Here is a 16,768-nt window from a genome sequence, read left to right on the forward strand (position 1 = left end):
GCCTATCAATCACAGAAACACAGAAAGAATGGCGCGCGTAACCCGGCGAGGCGCACGGCAACAGTGGTGGTCAGCCACTTACCAATATCAGAGCAAAAGAGGGGAGAAGCCAGCGCAGCCTAAGGTTAAGACGCAATACATAAAGTGCAAATGCACATATTAATTTCTAACTGTATTTTCAAAATGAGACATTTAGCAAACAATTGATCAATTCTTTGAGCCACCCCGCCTCTTCACGGCATTCTCATATTGGGGCAGTCCTACACTACGTTTTAATCTTAGGCTCAAAGAATTGATCAATTGTTTGCTAAATGTCTCATTTTGAAAATACAGTTAGAAATTAATATGTGCATTTGCACTTTATGTATTGCGTCTTAACCTTAGGCTGCGCTGGCTTCTCCCCTCTTTTGCTCTGCCTTTTATTAACACTAGTTCCCACACACTGGGCTAGTTGTGTCATTAACTATTTCCTATTCTACAGACTAAACATATTGTTCTTATCCTATGTCCTATGCTATTGCTTAATCACTTACTATATTAACCGTACTTATGCTATCCTAAAGCTAGTCCTATGCTTAATTTGCATTATATACTACTCACATGGTGCATTAACACTTTACATGACTGTACATTACCATAACACATTATCTTCCTTTCTTATAGAAAGATGGCAATGTATGGACTGCCCCAATCATGCCTGGAACCACCCAATTTATGAGTTGGGTTTAACCTCTGTCCCTTCCCAGTCAAGGACACCGCAAAATTTGCGGGGACTGTTCCAGGCATAATCAGGACAGTTCGCTTGAATGCATTTTGGATTATGATCAACCTAGAAAAGAAACAATGGCGATACATGTAGAGGATGCAGAAGAGGCAGCAAAGAGCCAGGATTTTGTGTAACTTAACTTTCAAATGTTTTATCTTGTGAATCTACAGTACGTCACACAATGTTACAAGACAATCTCAATTCTACGTTATATTTCAGAACGTGTCTTAGAAAAATCAATGCATCGTCTTATCTTAAAACCTCTGAGGACTTCTCTAGTGTCTGAAATTCAGAGAGGAATGGAGGAGAGTGAAGAGCTGGAAAAACTTGGGAAGAATATGCAAGCAGTCAAGAGGGATGGGCCAACTCTGCTCGGAGTGAAGCTGAAAGCTCCCGTGGTTCAAGATCTGGAGAAAATTCGTCAAAAATTGCTTCGAATGCAGGAAAAATATTCACCTGTTGATAAAGTTTGTGTGTTGCTACAGGCATGTCGGGGCGTTTATAGGAGCATGGACACACAGCAAGGTAAGATAAATATATATATATGTATATATACATATATATATATATATATAATATATAAATGGTCGGGGTGGGGAAAAAAAACTACTTGAGGCTAGCCTTGTACGGATCTTTCCACACCCAATGTCTGATCTGAAATTTACATTAGCGATACGTGACAAAGAAATGTTAACCGGTCATGAGTTTATTCTTCATTGACCGCTGAAAATCCTTGAAAAAATGTCGGAATGTAATTTTAGTCTTGTCTTCTGCAGATGATGTGTGTGGTGCCGATGAGTTCCTCCCTGCCTTGTGCTATGTCTTGGCTCTATGTGACGTGCCTTACCTTCTGGTGGACATACACTACACCACAGAACTTCTGCCTGATGAAGCTCTCATAGGAGAAGGTAGGAATCCTTGTTACTACTATCTAGTAGTAATACCATATATCAACATCCAAGTACTGACCACGATTTCAGAACTTACTCTGGATCTACCAACCTGAACTCCACAGCCTCATATATGCAGGCTAGGAGACCGACTATCAGTCTGGAAAGCATCGTTCACAATCGGAGAAGATAGACAGCTAAAGTGATGACTTTGGGACCTCAAGACTTTTTTGGGGGACATATAGACATCGCCCACTCTTGCCTTCAAAAAGCCTAACTTCACCATTTAATGAATTGCTTATAAATTACTACTATCTTTCTGTTTAATAGGAGGATACTACCTTACCAGTGTTTCTGCCGCTCTTTCTGTCCTGTCCTCGCTACACACTCACCCCCAGGATGCTGGACTATCGTTAAGTGAGTGGCATCGAAGAAGGCAAGGTCTTCCATCTCTCCATGACCTGCAGGTATATTATTTATGCTACAAGAACTATACTATAGTCTCATATATATAACGATTTGCTCAACTTTGACAACAGCCAAATTGTGATGGCAAGACTGGTGAAGGGCATCTCCAATACAGCAGCTCTTGTGTGGTGTCCCCAGTATGATGGGGTTATTACCTTCTAATAGGTGTCCAAAGAAGGACAACCAATAAACTGATCACAGGGATGAGAAACTGTTGTAGTGGAATTTCATCAGAATATTAAAAAGAACACACACTTGCCATAAACAAGTAATTGTTTTGAGCTGCTATAAATGCTGCTGTCCTCCTGAATCCAATGTTTTTATTTTGTTCCTGCGCCTCACCGTTCTGGAGATATTCTCCATCTTCCCTTTATGTAAATCTAGTCTTATTATCTAAGTGGGTAGTCCTCTAGATGACTCCTATAAAAGGAAGAGTCAAGGAAATGCCCGATTGGGAAAAAAAATTGATTTATATAATGGGAAAAGAGGGCAATATCTCAGGAATGAAGAGATACAGGAAAAAAAGAAAAAAACATCCTGGATTCAGAAGAAAAGCGGCATTTACACCAAGTAAAAATATATATATCTATAGCATGTAACACATCCCCTTTAAGTACTTTTTATATGATTAATGTTAAAGGGGTATGCCAATAAAAGTAGTTTTATCAGTCAGCTGGTTTTCATGGAAGCAGGAGGCCATTATGTATGACGATATTTCTAATGCGTATATGTTTACACTTCAGAAAACGCAGCACAATTTGCACATTATTTAAGAAAAAATGAGGAGTAACTTGTCATTAGTAGAACATTTGTCTGTTCAGAAAAAAACTAATAGAAAAAATAAGCAAAAAATTAGACAAAAGGAGCTATAAAGTAAGAAGTGTTCTTGATATCTCCTAGGCTGTTACTTTGCTTCTGCTCCAATCCTTTCTTGCTACATATTCTTGTCTTGCATGGTATATTACCTACATGTTTAATATTATTTGACGTCTAAGAAAGTGAAAATTTAAGATTTTTATTTTTACAAATTGAAACAAAAAAAAGGTCAAAAAAATTATGTAATCTTCTCCTCGATCCCATTTCATATTTCCAGAACTTTTTGCGAGTTGCTCACCAAGATCCAGTTAATGGCTGCACTACAAAGACTATCTTATTGAAGCCATCACAGACTGTGGCTGACCTCACGCGCCTCTGTGCCCTCAAGTTTAAGCCTTCTAACCCAGAAGAGTTCTCCATATTCCTGCATTGCGGTGATGATGAAGAAAAAGCGCTTCCACCGGACGCATTGCCTCAAGAAATCAAAGCAAAGCTCAAGGAATCGGCCTCCAGTTTCTTCTTCTGTTATCAGCGGCTGGACGAAAGGGACGGTGCAAAGAACTCTCTAACACAAGATTCGTTGGGCGATCCTTGCAGTGCTACCGATTTATCAAAGACTCCTATGTAAATTTTACTGGGGAAGAAGGTGCCTTAGAGATGTGGTCATTTACCATGTGCCTTCAGGTTACAATGTTGTGAGAAAGCCCAAGATTGGAACGATAACGATGAATATTTCCATTGGCGGTTATATCCAATTTTATCGCATATTACGGTGATATCATCACTGTTTACGTCACACAGGTTCTTACCGGATATATAAAAATAAGAAACGTCACCCCAATCAACGTCTCTATAATCTAGGCCTTCTTTACACTGACTGTTACTCATTTCATTTTATAACCTGGCGTCGGTAAAGAAAAAAAAATAACATCTCTGCAGGATGCTATCTCACATGATCAGCACTTTGGACTTATGGAATATATGCAGTTTTTGCACATATTTGATTTCACATATGACCACTCGTCAATGATACGTTTCCTAAAGTATAATTAAAGGAAATGTGTAATCAGAAATTATGTTAAATGCTTTTATTTACAGTTTTACATCACAATTCACATGAAAAAAAAACCTTGCAATGTTCACGGTGACTAATTTAAAATTCCTACTGCCTGTTTGGCACATGGACATTAGCAGCAGTAGACTGACTCAGGTCCTTTCCGTCATATAGACCCTTTATGAGCTTCTGATATGAGCAAGCTCTTTTCTGGGCAAGGGCTATTGTAAAGGGAGGAGGTGAGCTGTGACATCACCCATTGCCAATGCTGGATCCTGTGTTATTTCCTATATACTGTATAGATGTGTTATCAATCCTGTGCTATCTGCTGTATATAGAGGTGTTATCAGTCATTGTACAGGAGGAGGAGGTGAGCTGTGATATCACCTATTGTGAATGGTGGATCCTGTGCTATCTGCTGTATATAGAGGTGTTATCAGTCATTGTACAGGAGGAGGAGGTGAGCTGTGATATCACCTATTGTGAATGGTGGATCCTGTGTTATCTACTGTATATAGAGGTGTTATCAGTCATTGTACAGGAGGAGGAGGTGAGCTGTGACATCACCTATTGTGAATGGTGGATCCTGTGTTATCTTCTGTATACAGAGGTGTTATCAGTCATTTTACAGGAGGAGGAGGTGAGCTGTGACATCACCTATTGTGAATGGTGGATCCTGTGTTATCTTCTGTATATAGAGGTGTTATCAGTCATTGTACAGAAGGAGGAGGTGAGCTGTGACATCACCTATTGTGAATGGTGGATCCTGTGTTATCTACTATATATAGAGGTGTTATCAGTCATTGTACAGGAGGAGGAGGTGAGCTGTGACATCACCTATTGTGAATGGTGGATCCTGTGTTATCTACTGTATATAGAGGTGTTATCAGTCATTGTACAGGAGGAGGTGAGCTGTGACATCACCTATTGTGAATGGTGGATCTTGTATTATCTACTGTATATAGAGATGTTATCAGTCATTGTACAGGAGGAGGAGGTGAGCTGTGACATCACCTATTGTGAATGGTGGATCCTGTGTTATCTACTGTATATAGAGGTGTTATCAGTCATTGTACAGGAGGAGGAGGAGAGCTGTGACATCACCTTTTGTGATTGAAGGATCCTGTGTTATGTATTGTAGAGGAGTTACTATTCATTGTAATCCTGTCTGTGGTGATAATGAGATTACAGAAAAGTCTAATATAAGTGTCAGTGTTAAAACTGCAAAATGTCTGCTTTTTAATATAGTGATTCTGATTACACATTCCCTTTATGGTTGATATATAATTGATCTGCATTTATTGATACTAATTTGCAATTGCTAAGCACTAGTAGCATTCACTGAAAAACAGCCCGATAATTAGGCATAGTCATTTTCTAACATTTCTTATTAAAAAGTCGCCTTATCTGTGTAATTTACCCTTCTCTATAGTAATAATATAAACCATAATAGGAACCATTTGTAAAAGGTACCGGCCAGACCAATCATCAAGTGGATCGGCTAAACAGTACAAAAATTAGGACACTCCTCAATACAGCCAACAACCCAAAATAAAGCGGAGTACTAAGTCCACAAATGCATAAAAAGGTATAAGATACATAATAAGTACAAAAACATTATATCAAAAAATCAACACAATGTACAAAGTAAGTCAAAGAGACACAAATCGCAAAGGATCAGGTAGATAATGGCTACTGTGTCCTGGCTGATCAATCATGGGAGTTAAGGGAATAGATATAAAATATGTTATCATAATTTTAGTCCACATGTAATACAGGTACTATCCCATCTCCCAAAAGTGCTTACCCATGCTACAGCTCAGGCAGGAAAACGCGCCACTCCGCCACCGACGCGCGTTTTGCATTAGCTTTATCAAGGTGCAGTCCCATGATTGATTTATAGGCACTAGCACTTTATATTATGCCCTTGCCCATTTCAGCCAGGACACAGTAGCCATTATCTACCTGATCCTTTGCTATTTGTGTCTCTTTGACTTATTTTGTACATTGTGTTGATTTTTTGATATAATGTTTTTGCACTTAATGTATCTAATTAAACTTATACCTTTTCATACATTTGTGAACTTAGTACTCCTCTTTATTTTGGGTTGCTGCCTTCTCTATAGTATGCATCGTGTAGATCAGACTGCATGTTCAGTATGACAGGTTCCCCATAAACTTGGACCTTTACTAATATGTCCTTTTAGAACTTATGAATCTCTTAGAAAAGGGTCTCCGATTTTTTGGAGATCAGTGAATCTACCGAAACTTGTTTCCGGCACATTTGATTGAATCGGCTGCTAGATTCTATTAGGCTACAATAAAATTCAGTCAGAATTGAATCTTCCCCGAAAAATAATTTTTTATGCTTTTGGTTTCTCGCCAACATAAAGCATATTTTTAGATGACAGAGAAAGGAATGAAGAAATAATAAAAGATCATAATTCCTTGTCCTAGGTTTGCCCATCGCCTATCATGCTGCTGCAGCTTCCTGCCCGGTCATGTGGGGCATGGCGCATAGAATTATTTTTATTATCCAGAATTAGTATTTTTTTCTGTAAAGAGTTATTGCCCACTCTGTTGGACTTGGTGAGTCCATGTATTATAGTTGCCCTTGAAAGAATAGTCTCAGTAAACTTTGAGAGACTCTGATCCCTTTCTTGGCACTAAATAAATGGTAAAAGGTGTAATAAAGTTACATGCAGTGACCATGTAAAGACAGTATTTATCCACAAAACTGAACATTTTTACTGGCAAAAGGATTTCCCAGTGTTACCATTGAATCCATTTGCAGTGTTTATATGATGTACATTATTGCTGTTGGCCATATAAGAAGTTCTAGAAAAAAGTCTTAAAAATCTAGCAAAAATGACAATAAAGTCGCATGGTAGCTACTTTTTTTGCAAAATGAATTATTCCAGTGATGTCTGAATTTACCCCAAAATTACAACAGTTCCTTAACAATAGATAAAGGTTACAGAACAGGAAGCCTATTAAACCTTTGTATAGATAAATTAATATATTTTATGTAAGTTTTTGCTCTTTGATATAACAATAAATAGACACTTTTAAAATGTGAATAATTTTTTTTCCTGTGCAGTAGTAGCCGGGTTCATGGAGATGTATTAATAGCGGCCACAGTTTGTGTGTCGTCACTAAAGAGTTGTTCTAATCTTTCTTCTGGAGCGCACCGCTCCCTCTGCCTCACGGCTTCCTGCTTGCCAGGGTAGCACTGTGCTCCTGTAGATTGACAGTCATTGCTGGTCTGACCTGTGACTTCTCCCATGTTTAAAGCAAAGGTAGCTCTGCATCTCTAGCTTCGGATGAGCGTAAGGTGACTGAAGCTGGCCGAATGAAGCTTGATCCGGCCAGTTTCAGAGCAGCAGTTACAAGCTCTATAACAAAGAGCCTGCAAGTGCGTGCTCCGTACCCGTGTATCCGTATGGATACTTCTGATAGACTGCAGGGTTGATGAGTAACCTGAGTAATAAACTGAAATTGAAAAGATCCCTCTGTTATTGAGAAAGAAGAGGATTTTTAATAAGAGGTAAATTGCAAACTTGCTTGTATTAACAAGCACGTTGCCATTTTAACCATTATTTGCAGCTTTTTATTAAAATGTGTAAGATTTTCCCATCTTCACCATTTGCCCTCTGAGATTGTGCAGTGACAGGACACCATCTTTCTATTTCGTGTTCAGAATCATGCATAGTCATCTGAGCTGAATACAGAAAATTGCTGGTGACTAGTGATGAGCGAGTGTACTCGTTGCACGGGTTTTCACGAGCACGCTCGGGTGGTCTCCGAGTATTTGCTAGTGTTCGGAGATTTTGTTTTCGTTGCCGCAGCTGCATGATTTACAGCTGCTAGACAGGCTAAATACATGTGAGGAATGCCTGTTTGTTAGGGGATTCCCACGTGTTCAGGCTGTCCAGCAGTCATAAATCATGCAGCTGAGGCGACAAAAACTAAATCTCCGAGCACTAACAACGAGTATACTCGCTCATCACTACTGGTGACCACAACTATTATTATTATTTATTATTAAAGCGCCATTTATTCCATGGCGCTTTACATGTGAGGAGGGGTATACGTAATAAAAATAAGTACAATAATCTTGAACAATACAAGTCAAGACTGGTACGAGGGCTCACAATCTACAAGGGATGGGTGAGGATACAGTAGGTGAGGATACAGCTGGTTGTGCAGTGGTTAGGTCAGTCGGTGGTTACTGCAGGTTGTCGGAAGAGATGGGTCTTCAGGTTTTTTTTTTTAAGGTTTCGATGGTAGGTGAGAGTCTGATGTGTTGTGGTAGAGTTTCAGAGTAGGGGTGATACGCGAGAAAAATCTTGTATACGATTGTGGGAAGAGATAAGAGGGGAGTAGAGAAGGAGATCTTGTGAGGATCGGAGGTTGCGTGTAGGTAAGTACCGGGAGACGAGGTCACAGATGTATGGAGGACACAGGTTGTGGATGGCTTTGTATGTCATGGTTAGGGTTTTGTAGTGGAGTCTCTGGGTAATGGGGAGCCAGTGAAGAGATTGACAGAGGGGAGAGGCAGAGGGAATAGCGGGGGGACAGGTGGATTAGTCGGGCAGCTGAGTTTAGAATAGATTGGAGGGGTGCGAGAGTGTTCGAGGGGAGGCCACAGAGCAGGAGGTTACAGTAGTCGAGGCGGGAGATGATGAGGGCATGGACTAAGATTTTTACAGATTACTACTACTACCATTAGAGCGTGGTACAGGCAGGGTCGGTGTTAGGGGCAGGCAGACTAGGCAACTGCCTAGGGCCCCCCTACCCCAGATGTAAATACAACCGAAATATTTGTGTGATGGTGCAATATGTGAGCATCACTTTATCTAAAACCGGCCCTGTGTACAGGCAGTGGAGTACTGCTGGAGCTATCAAAACACACAGATGGGGGATTTAATAAGTACAAAGCCGTTGCGGGCAAGATGTTTACTACATTGTTAAAGAGATAAATCCCTTGGAGGTGGTGTTAAGTTTACAAACTTCTACAAGGAAGGTTCCGAAATTCCAGTGCTTGCATAGGCTACTCAACTCTGGAAACACAATCTATAAAGCTTCCAGAGCAGAGTTATTCTTTTTGATAATATTAATACCAAAGGAGGTTAGGATTCTGCAGTTATGGAGTCAGCAGAGCGTTGGTGACTTTTTCAACCTCTGCTCTTCAGCACTTGGCGACCCCACTCTGTAATGGTATGTGATCTTCACTTTGCGGTGTTTTTGTTTTTCCTAAATGCTTCAATCACATCACTTGCAGATAGGAAGGAATTTCATTAAACTGACTTTTTACAACGGTGGAATTTAGTGAGCAATTTAGGAAGAGTCATTCTATCATAAATGTTAGTTTAGGCAGACAGCATGGCGAGGGGCCGATTGTTATACACCGGGGGCAATGGAACTGAATAAAAAACCTGAATTTAGTTAAGACGTGGGTCCTAATACTTGTCCGTATAGCGTAAATGCAGTTTGCAAAAACAGTCCTCAACAGATGTCACACAATGCAGAAGTAAACATGCATATTGGTTACACATCCGAATGTGTACGTACAGTATGTGTGGTAATGCAGTATTCGGTACATGAGCTGCTAGTGGTGGTGACTATACCCTGTGAAGAACCTTGCTGTTTGCACACAGTCTGGTTTATCAGGATGAACTCTTAAGGTACCGTTACACTAAACGATTTACCAACGATCATGACCAGCGATACGACCTGGCCGTGATCGTTGGTAAGTCGTTGTGTGGTCGCTGGGGAGCTGTCACACAGACCGCTCTCTCCAGTGACCAACAATCAGGGGAACGACTTCGGCATCGTTGAAACTGTCTTCAACGATGCCGAAGTCCCCGGGTAACCAGGGTAAACATCGGGATACTAAGCGCAGGGCCGCGCTTAGTAACCCGATATTTACCCTGGTTACCATTGTAAAGGTAAAAAAAAGAAAAACAGTACATACTCACATTCCTGTCACGTCCCCTGGCGTCAGCTTCCCTGCACTGTGTAAGCCATAAAGCAGAGCGGTGACGTCACCGCTGTACTCTGCTTTACGGCCGGCCGGCGCTGACACAGTCAGTGCGGGAAGCTGACGCCGGGGGACGTGAGAGACATCGGATTGTGAGTATGTACTGGTTTTTTTTTTAACTTTTACAATGGTAACCAGGGTAAATATCGGGTTACTAAGCGCGGCCCTGCGCTTAGTAACCCGATATTTACCCTGGTTACCAGTGAACACATCGCTGGATCGGCGTCATACACGCCGATTCAGCGATGACAGCGGGTGATCAGCGACCAAAAAAAAGGTCCTGATCATTCCCCAGCGACCAACGATCTCCCAGCAGGGGCCTGATCGTTGGTAGCTGTCACACATAACGATTTCGTTAACGATATCGTTGCTACGTCACAAAAAGCAACGATATCGTTAACGAAATCGTTATGTGTGAAGGTACCTTTAGATATATTTCATACTCTAAGATCAGGTTCAGACAAGCAAATAAAAAATTATCCGATTTTCATGCAGAAATTAAATGGACAATACGTACTGTCAGCACTCCTGGACTCAGCAGAGTCAAGTCCTTTGTCGTCCAGGTGGGTTGTCGCCGGAGCCATCTTGGTAGTCTTTTCCCAGAGTTGTGTCCTTCAGGAGCTCGACTTCACAGCTATATGGCAACCTCTCCCACTGCTCACCATTTAGCTTGGCTACTACGGACAGGGCGCTCTTCCCCTTGATGCTGTCAGTACGTAGAAAAGCTCAGGGCATACTCCACACCCCAAAAAATTCCCACAAGCCATGTCTACATGCCCTACTTTCCTATCAGTGAAATGTATGGACATATGATGGCCATTGGGCCAACTTCTAGTTATAAAGGAGTTGTCTTCTTGGTAAAAAAAACCCTTTAAGACTTTACCTATTCGATGATCCGTACTTTGATTTTTTATTTTTTTACGGTTTTGTTTTAATTTGAGAAAAAATAAGGCAGGTAATTGCCAAATGTATACTGAGACAACAGGCTGCAATGATAGGTTGGAAATTATGCAGACAAAAGCATAAAGTAGCAGCAGGGGAATGAAGAGGTGAGTATAAGAAAAGTTTTGTCATTCCCACTCATTTAACCTTCGTCCGGCTGAGTAAGTACAATTGTAACTATTCCGTTTTAAAATTGCAATAACCTTTTTTTCGAAAAGTCGTAGAGGGCTGAAATTTCATGACATCTCTGCTGTTTTTGTCCAGAATATATTGGCCAAATTTCAATAAAATATATATAAAGGTACAATTGTACCTCTGCAGCCTGTTAACGTTGTAAAATTATGCAGCCTGACGAAGGTTAAGCACAGAGGCCTTGCATGCTTTCCCACCTATCCACGGATTGCTTCCATAAGTCCCTGTTATTTTGATGGACTCTGATAGATGCGTGCGGTCACATTGCTATTGTCCCATTCTCCCAATTGGTAGAGGCCTGATTGATAGGTCTTACAAACACTGCTTTGGTTAAAAAATACCTGTGCACATAACATACAGGTCACAGCACGTCTTCTTACTTGCTTCCTTATAGTGGCTAGGAAGCAGAAAAATAGATATGAGAAATTATGTCAAAGTCAGACATAGGGAATCTTTAGGATTAGACAACCAGATTATGGTGACATTATGAGAACACTCATTAGTCCATTAACAGATTAGTTATGAGTTCCAGGAAGTTATGAACTTTGCCCAGTACCGTGATGAGGTGGAGAGAGTGTTAACCTAACAGGGGTATAGGTCTGAACCACGTATGAAACGTGACCGGGAACAGAAGAACTAAAACGCTTATGTTGTGTAAATTGGGCAAAGTCTAAATTGCATAAAAAAAGGGGTACGGAATAATAGTGCAGCGTGCAGGGTTATTTTTTCAGTAATATGACGAAATCTGTGTGACTTATTCAACTGGTCCATTGCTTCCTTTATTTCCAGGCTTTTTGATACTATGATGGATCAAAAAAAAGAAATATCAGTGTAGATGTGAATTCAGTCTTAGACCGGTTTCACAAATCCGACATTCACAGTCCCAGTATTCACTGCGATATCCATATCAACCACAGGTTACATGATCCAAACTCAAAAGCTTCGTAGGCATATAGGAGACTGTTGAGGACGGGTCAGGAGACACGCGGGCAGTCAAGACTTCATGGTCCATGGACCATAAACAGAGCACATGGCCCAATTATAACTAGACCTCAGTTTGGGTCAGGACACCTGGGCAATCCAGACTTCACAGTCCAAAGTCAGACCATGAAATGTTGGACTAGTGGTTCAAACACATGAGCGTATAATTGGTCTGTGTTTCCCATGGACCATAAATAAAGCACACAGACCCATTATAGCCAGTCCTGAGTTTGGGTCAGTACGCCAGTGGCCGGACCAGACTTCACAATCCAAAGTCAGACCATGAAATGTTGGACTAAAGAGAGAAAAAAAAAAAAAAGGTGAAACCAGCTCACCTGCTAGGCATGTGCTGTGGGGAAGCTCGGATACTGTGCAGTCATCACGTAAATAGTAGAACAGAACAGGAAAAAAAATCCAGCTTCCAAAAATAGTCCAATTTATTGAGAGTAAAATGCAAAGTCCAAAAACATGGTGAACAAGATAGTGAGTAGCAGCAGGCTATGCGTTTTGAACAGAAACAGAACAGAAAAGAAAAAGAAAACACTGTTCGAAACACGTAGCCTGCTGCTACTCACTCTCTTGTTCACCATGTTTTTGGACTTTGCATTTTAATCTCAATAAATTGGACTATTTTTGGAAGCTGGATTTTTTTTCCCTGAAATGTTGGACTAGTCACCAGGGTTTGAACAGATGAGCATAAAATTGGTTTGTGCCTGCCATGGACCATAACTAGAGAGCACAGGGACCCATTATAGCCAATGGGCCTATGTACATAGCCGAATTTCCATATGGACCAATGGTCTCTATGGGAAACTATCACAGCCCCATCATGGACCAGAATAATGCATGCAATGAAAGGCAGCTCTGGCACTTGTGTGCAATGCAGACGAGTACGCGGGGCCAGTAACATCTGCAATTTCCCGTCATGACTGTCCCGTTTTTCAATACAACCGTCTGAAACCTGCCAAAATCTAACACAATATTCAACCTTGGGTTATGAGTAAAAAAAACTGTTCTACCTACAAGTGTTTTGTAATATGAACAGAGCGGCGCTCGTATACAGCGAGTCACTCTGATCTGGCATTTTCTGATGTAATCGTTCCACTTCGTTGCAGTTTGCAAAGTTAACAAAAGACAAATATTAGGAGGGAGGGGGAGACTGTGATTTTCCACAAGTCTTCTTTGTCTGCTCTTGTCTATGTATATACTTCAGGCAGGTCGAATAAAGGCAGCAAAGCAATGACGCTCCAGCCGAGGAACTACATGTCCCAGCGACATCTTTTCCTACAGAAGTTCTCAAATTAATGGTTTTATTGAGTCTGTGTATATCAGGAAATTGAAGACTTTTAGTGTATCAGATTCATAGTCTGGGAACAATTCCAGCAAGAGTAGAAAAGCGGGAGGAAAGCCAGATGTCACACTTCTCGGCCCATTAGCAGACATCAGCTGCGATATGCAGGGACAGATACGGCTTTATTGTCGCAATGCTCCTTCTTGTGAGACAAAATCATACGTGAGCAAAATATATTCCGTGCTTGTTGCCAGATGGGTAGTTCTGTTACTGGTGAGAGTTTTAAGTCATAATACAGCACCTCTACAAGTGTATAGATCCCTAGTAGGCTATGTTCACAAGTTGCTATTTTGCTGCAGCCAATACTTGATCTCTTGGAAGTAAAAAAGTTGTAGACAAAATGCAGGTTTTGTTGTCTTTGTTGCTACTTTTGTTGCTTCATGTTTCAGGATTCCAAAGTTCAGCTTTGTTTCCACCATTCAAGCATGGTGTCAGGCCACCGATGCAAGAAGATGTATGTGAAACCATAAAACAATTTTTTTTGAACAAAGGGCAAATTTATCAAATTATTTATTGGAAAAATATTTTTACATTTGCAATAATAGTGAACAAAAAAGTGAATAGTGTACCTGAAACATTGGCAATGCATTTGTTAGACACTGTTTACTTTCACACATTGGTCGGGCCATTGAGTTGACAAGTATTGTTCAATGTCACACATTGGTCAGACATGGTTTACTTACATTGGTCGGCCATTGAAAAGTTCAGGTAATAAATCCTGTTGTATCTGCTTTTTCACTGAAAACGCAGGAAAAACTGATGTAAACATTTTTTGCTGCGTTCTTGCTGCTTTTTTGCACTTACTCATTGCTTTCTATGAGTGAAAAACGCTGCAAAAAAGCTGAAATAAGCGACATGCTGCATTTTGTAGCAGCTTCTTTGAGCAGGTTTTGCCTGCAAAAAAAAAGAACAAAACGCAATATAGCCTTAGTCAGGAAAACAATGTGTGTGCATGAGATTTCTGAACTCTCATAGCTTTTGTTGGTACTGTTAAAAATCAGCTTTTAATTTGCATTAAAAAAGCAGGAAAACACAATGTGTGAACATAGCCTTATGCTTTCTACACAGAAATATTGGGAGTGTTTTTTTTTCAATTCTTACATTGTTGTTTGGGAACTGTTTTTACTGTGTACATTCATATGATTATGAAAAGTTTGCACACAAAAAAAAAAAAAAATTGGGGTTGTCGTCATTTTCCTAGACCAGAAACATTTTTATTTTTTGGCCACTGGAGCTGTGTGATGACTTATTTTTTTTGTAGGACGAGATGACGTTTTTATTAGCACCATTTTTGACTTTTTGATCGCTTGTTACAGCCTCTTTTGCGGAATTGCGGTAACCAAAAACATAATTTTGGCGTTCTTGAATTTTTTTTCTGTTTGTGGGGTTGTTTTTTATAGTTTAGACGTTTCTGAACGCAGCAATACCACATTGTGTATTTTTTAATATTATTATTTTCAATGGGATAAAGGGGGTTGATTTGAACTTTTTAGTTTCATACTTCTTAAAACTTTTTTTTTTTTTTTACTGTTATTATTAGCCCCCTTAGGCTATGTGCACACGTTGCGGATTTTGCTGCGGATCCGCAGCAGTTTCTCATGAGTTTACAGTGCAATGTAAACTTATGGGAAACCAAAAACGCTGTGCCCATGCTGCGGAATAAGCCGCGCGGAAACACAGCGGATTATTTTTCGCAGCATGTCACTTCTTTGTGCGGAATCCGCAGCAGTTTTCCATCTGCTCCAATAGAAAACGGCAGATGGAAAACCGCAGCAGAATCCGCATTAAAAACCGCGATAAATTCGCAGTAAAAACCGCAGCGGTTTTACACTGCGGACTTATCAAATCCGCAGCGGATTTTTCTACGTGTGCACATAGCCTTAAAGGGAACCTGTCACCCCGTTTTTTGAGATTGAGCTATAAATACTGTTAAACAGGGCCTGCGCTGTGTGTTCCTATAGTGTATGTAGTGTACCCCGATTCCCCATGTATGCTGAGAAATAACTTACCAAAGTCGCCGTTTTCGCCTGTCAATCAGGCTGGTCAGGTCGGGAGGGCGTGGTGACATCGCTGGTTCTTCCTCAGCTTTACGTTGGTGGCGTAGTGGCGTAGTGGTGAAGACACAGCGCGCGATCTGCGCTGTCATCCCTTTCGTCGGTGGGGGCGGCCATCTTCCTGGGGCCGCGCGTGCGCAGATCGAGTGCTCTGCTGCACGGGGCTTCAGGAAAATGGCCGCGGGATGCCGCGCGTGCGCATTAGAGATCGCGGCGGCCATTTTCCCAAAGCCGAGTTTGCATCTCGGCTTTGGGAAAATGGCCGCCGCGATCTCTAATGCGCTACACTACATGTACACTACATACACTATAGGAACACACAGCGCAGGCCCTATTTAACAGTATTTATAGCTCAATCTCAAAAAACAGGGTGACAGGTTCCCTTTAAGGGAATTGAAGATGCGATCGTCCAATCCCTTGAGCTGTATACAACGATGTGACAATTTGAAGCCCGGTGAAAGGAAAGGGTCACAAAGGAACTCTGTAATGACGGCCGTCATCACAAACCATCTGCGATAACGTCACGGGCGCGCCGATGGTCGTCACCTGCCGGGTATGAGGCGAGATTGCTGCGGGGGGCCGCTCCATACAGCCACTTCCGGCATGCCCCTTACATGTACGCTGGATGTAATGAAGGGGTTACGTTACGACACTAGATCGCAGATTCAAATCACCAATAGTAAATAATAACATTTTTTTTAAAAAAAAGGTAAAAAATATATAAAAGTTCAAATTGACCTGCTTTTCCCAGATTGTGACATATTTGATATTGCCCCGTGCGCAAGTCTCTGAATTAATTATTTATCCCATATGGTGAATGGGAAAAAAACATAATAATTATATTATTATTAATAATAATAATTGGTAAAATTGGTTTTGGTAAAAAAAATTATAAATAAATAAAAGACCCCAAAATGGTAATGATAAAAAGGGCAATACAAAAACAGCATGACCAAAAAATAAACAAAATGTTCTTAGAAGACAGGAGAAAAAATAAGTGATATGTGAATCCTTGGAATTGCCCTTATACACCTCAGTGAGGGGGAGCAGAACATGAGGTAAATGACACGGCCAGGACAGGTGTACACTGCCGTCACTAGAGCCACCAGGACACCCGTCCCCTCAGAGCACGGCCCCTAGACATGAACACTCGTCCTGTCAGAGCACCGCCCCGGCCTCCACCAGTACACCCGTCCCCTCAGAGCACCGCC

General features: G+C 41.0%; 1 protein-coding gene across 1 annotated transcript in view; it reads left to right on the forward strand.

Moving 5' to 3' along the window:
• RIN1 (Ras and Rab interactor 1) overlaps positions 1–5,409 on the forward strand; it is a 33,374-nt gene extending 27,965 nt beyond the window's left edge. The window contains exons 8-11 of the mRNA XM_069740309.1: positions 986–1,291; positions 1,543–1,674; positions 1,987–2,123; positions 3,218–5,409. Of these exons, the coding sequence (XP_069596410.1) occupies positions 986–1,291; positions 1,543–1,674; positions 1,987–2,123; positions 3,218–3,568 (926 nt within the window). The 3' untranslated portion in view covers positions 3,569–5,409. The remainder of the gene's footprint in view (positions 1–985; positions 1,292–1,542; positions 1,675–1,986; positions 2,124–3,217) is intronic.
• The last annotated feature ends 11,359 nt before the right edge of the window (positions 5,410–16,768 follow it).

This window comes from Ranitomeya imitator, chromosome 9 (genome assembly GCF_032444005.1).
Source record: "Ranitomeya imitator isolate aRanImi1 chromosome 9, aRanImi1.pri, whole genome shotgun sequence".
NCBI lineage: Eukaryota > Metazoa > Chordata > Amphibia > Anura > Dendrobatidae > Ranitomeya > Ranitomeya imitator.